This window comes from Aptenodytes forsteri, unplaced genomic scaffold, assembly GCF_000699145.1.
Source record: "Aptenodytes forsteri isolate BGI_AS27 unplaced genomic scaffold, ASM69914v1 Scaffold50, whole genome shotgun sequence".
Classification (NCBI taxonomy): domain Eukaryota; kingdom Metazoa; phylum Chordata; class Aves; order Sphenisciformes; family Spheniscidae; genus Aptenodytes; species Aptenodytes forsteri.
The window spans coordinates 4281-5125 of NW_008795126.1; the positions used below are offsets into that span (position 1 = coordinate 4281).

The 845-nt window shown below is 68.9% G+C and overlaps 1 protein-coding gene across 1 annotated transcript in view; it reads left to right on the forward strand.

Moving 5' to 3' along the window:
* Window positions 1–16: 16 nt before the first annotated feature.
* Window positions 17–845, forward strand: part of MVD (mevalonate diphosphate decarboxylase) — a gene marked incomplete at its 5' end in the record, with an annotated part of 10754 nt that continues 9925 nt past the window's right edge. Inside the window, 4 exons of the mRNA XM_019471524.1 lie at window positions 17–88; window positions 296–505; window positions 598–713; window positions 810–842. Coding sequence (XP_019327069.1) covers window positions 17–88; window positions 296–505; window positions 598–713; window positions 810–842 — 431 coding nt within the window. The remainder of the gene's footprint in view (window positions 89–295; window positions 506–597; window positions 714–809; window positions 843–845) is intronic.

Genomic DNA, 845 nt, shown 5'->3' on the forward strand with positions numbered 1-845 from the left:
TGTGCCCCCCCAGGTCAGTGGGGAGAAGAAGCAGGTGGGCAGCACGGCGGGGATGCAGACCAGCGTGGCCACCAGCCCCTTGCTGAAGGTACAGGGCAACGGGCCTGATCCTTCCCCAGGCAGCTGCCTGCCTCCTGCAGGACCCCCCCCGTTTGGGGTCCTGTTTCCCCTGGGCGGGGACATGGAGGGAGGGCAGGGGGGCTGTGCTCGCGACGCCACCCAAGCGAAGCCCGAAGGGTTGCGGTGCCGTGGGTGTCCCCAAACTGGGGTGACCTCGACCCGCCTGCTGCGTGAGGAGGCGGTGGTGCCGGAGCGCCTGGCCCTGATGATACGGCACATCCGTGAGCGGGACTTCGAGGGCTTTGGGCAGCTCGCCATGCAGGACAGCAACCAGTTCCACGCCACCTGCCTCGACACCTTCCCCCCCATCTTCTACCTCAACGACCTCTCGCGGCACATCATCGCCCTGGCACACCGCTTCAACGCCCACCACGGACGCACCAAGGTACCGGCCGGCCCCGCCGGGCTCCCGGTTTGCTGCGGTGCCGTGGTCCCTCACCAGGTCCCCATGTGTCCCCCCCCCACATCCCGCTGCAGGTAGCCTACACCTTCGACGCCGGCCCCAACGCCGTCATCTTCACGCTGGCCGACACCGTGGCCGAGTTCGTGGAGGTGGTGAGACGCAGCTTCCCCCCTGCCGCCAACGGGGACCAGTGAGGACGATCCCATCTCTTACTGGGGGGGAGTGGGACGGCGGGAGCTGCAGGCAGGGGGGCAGGGACTGAGCGCTCGACCGTGCCGCAGGTTAGGTTCGTGCGCCTGTCGGCTCTGCCTCGCGCCTCGCT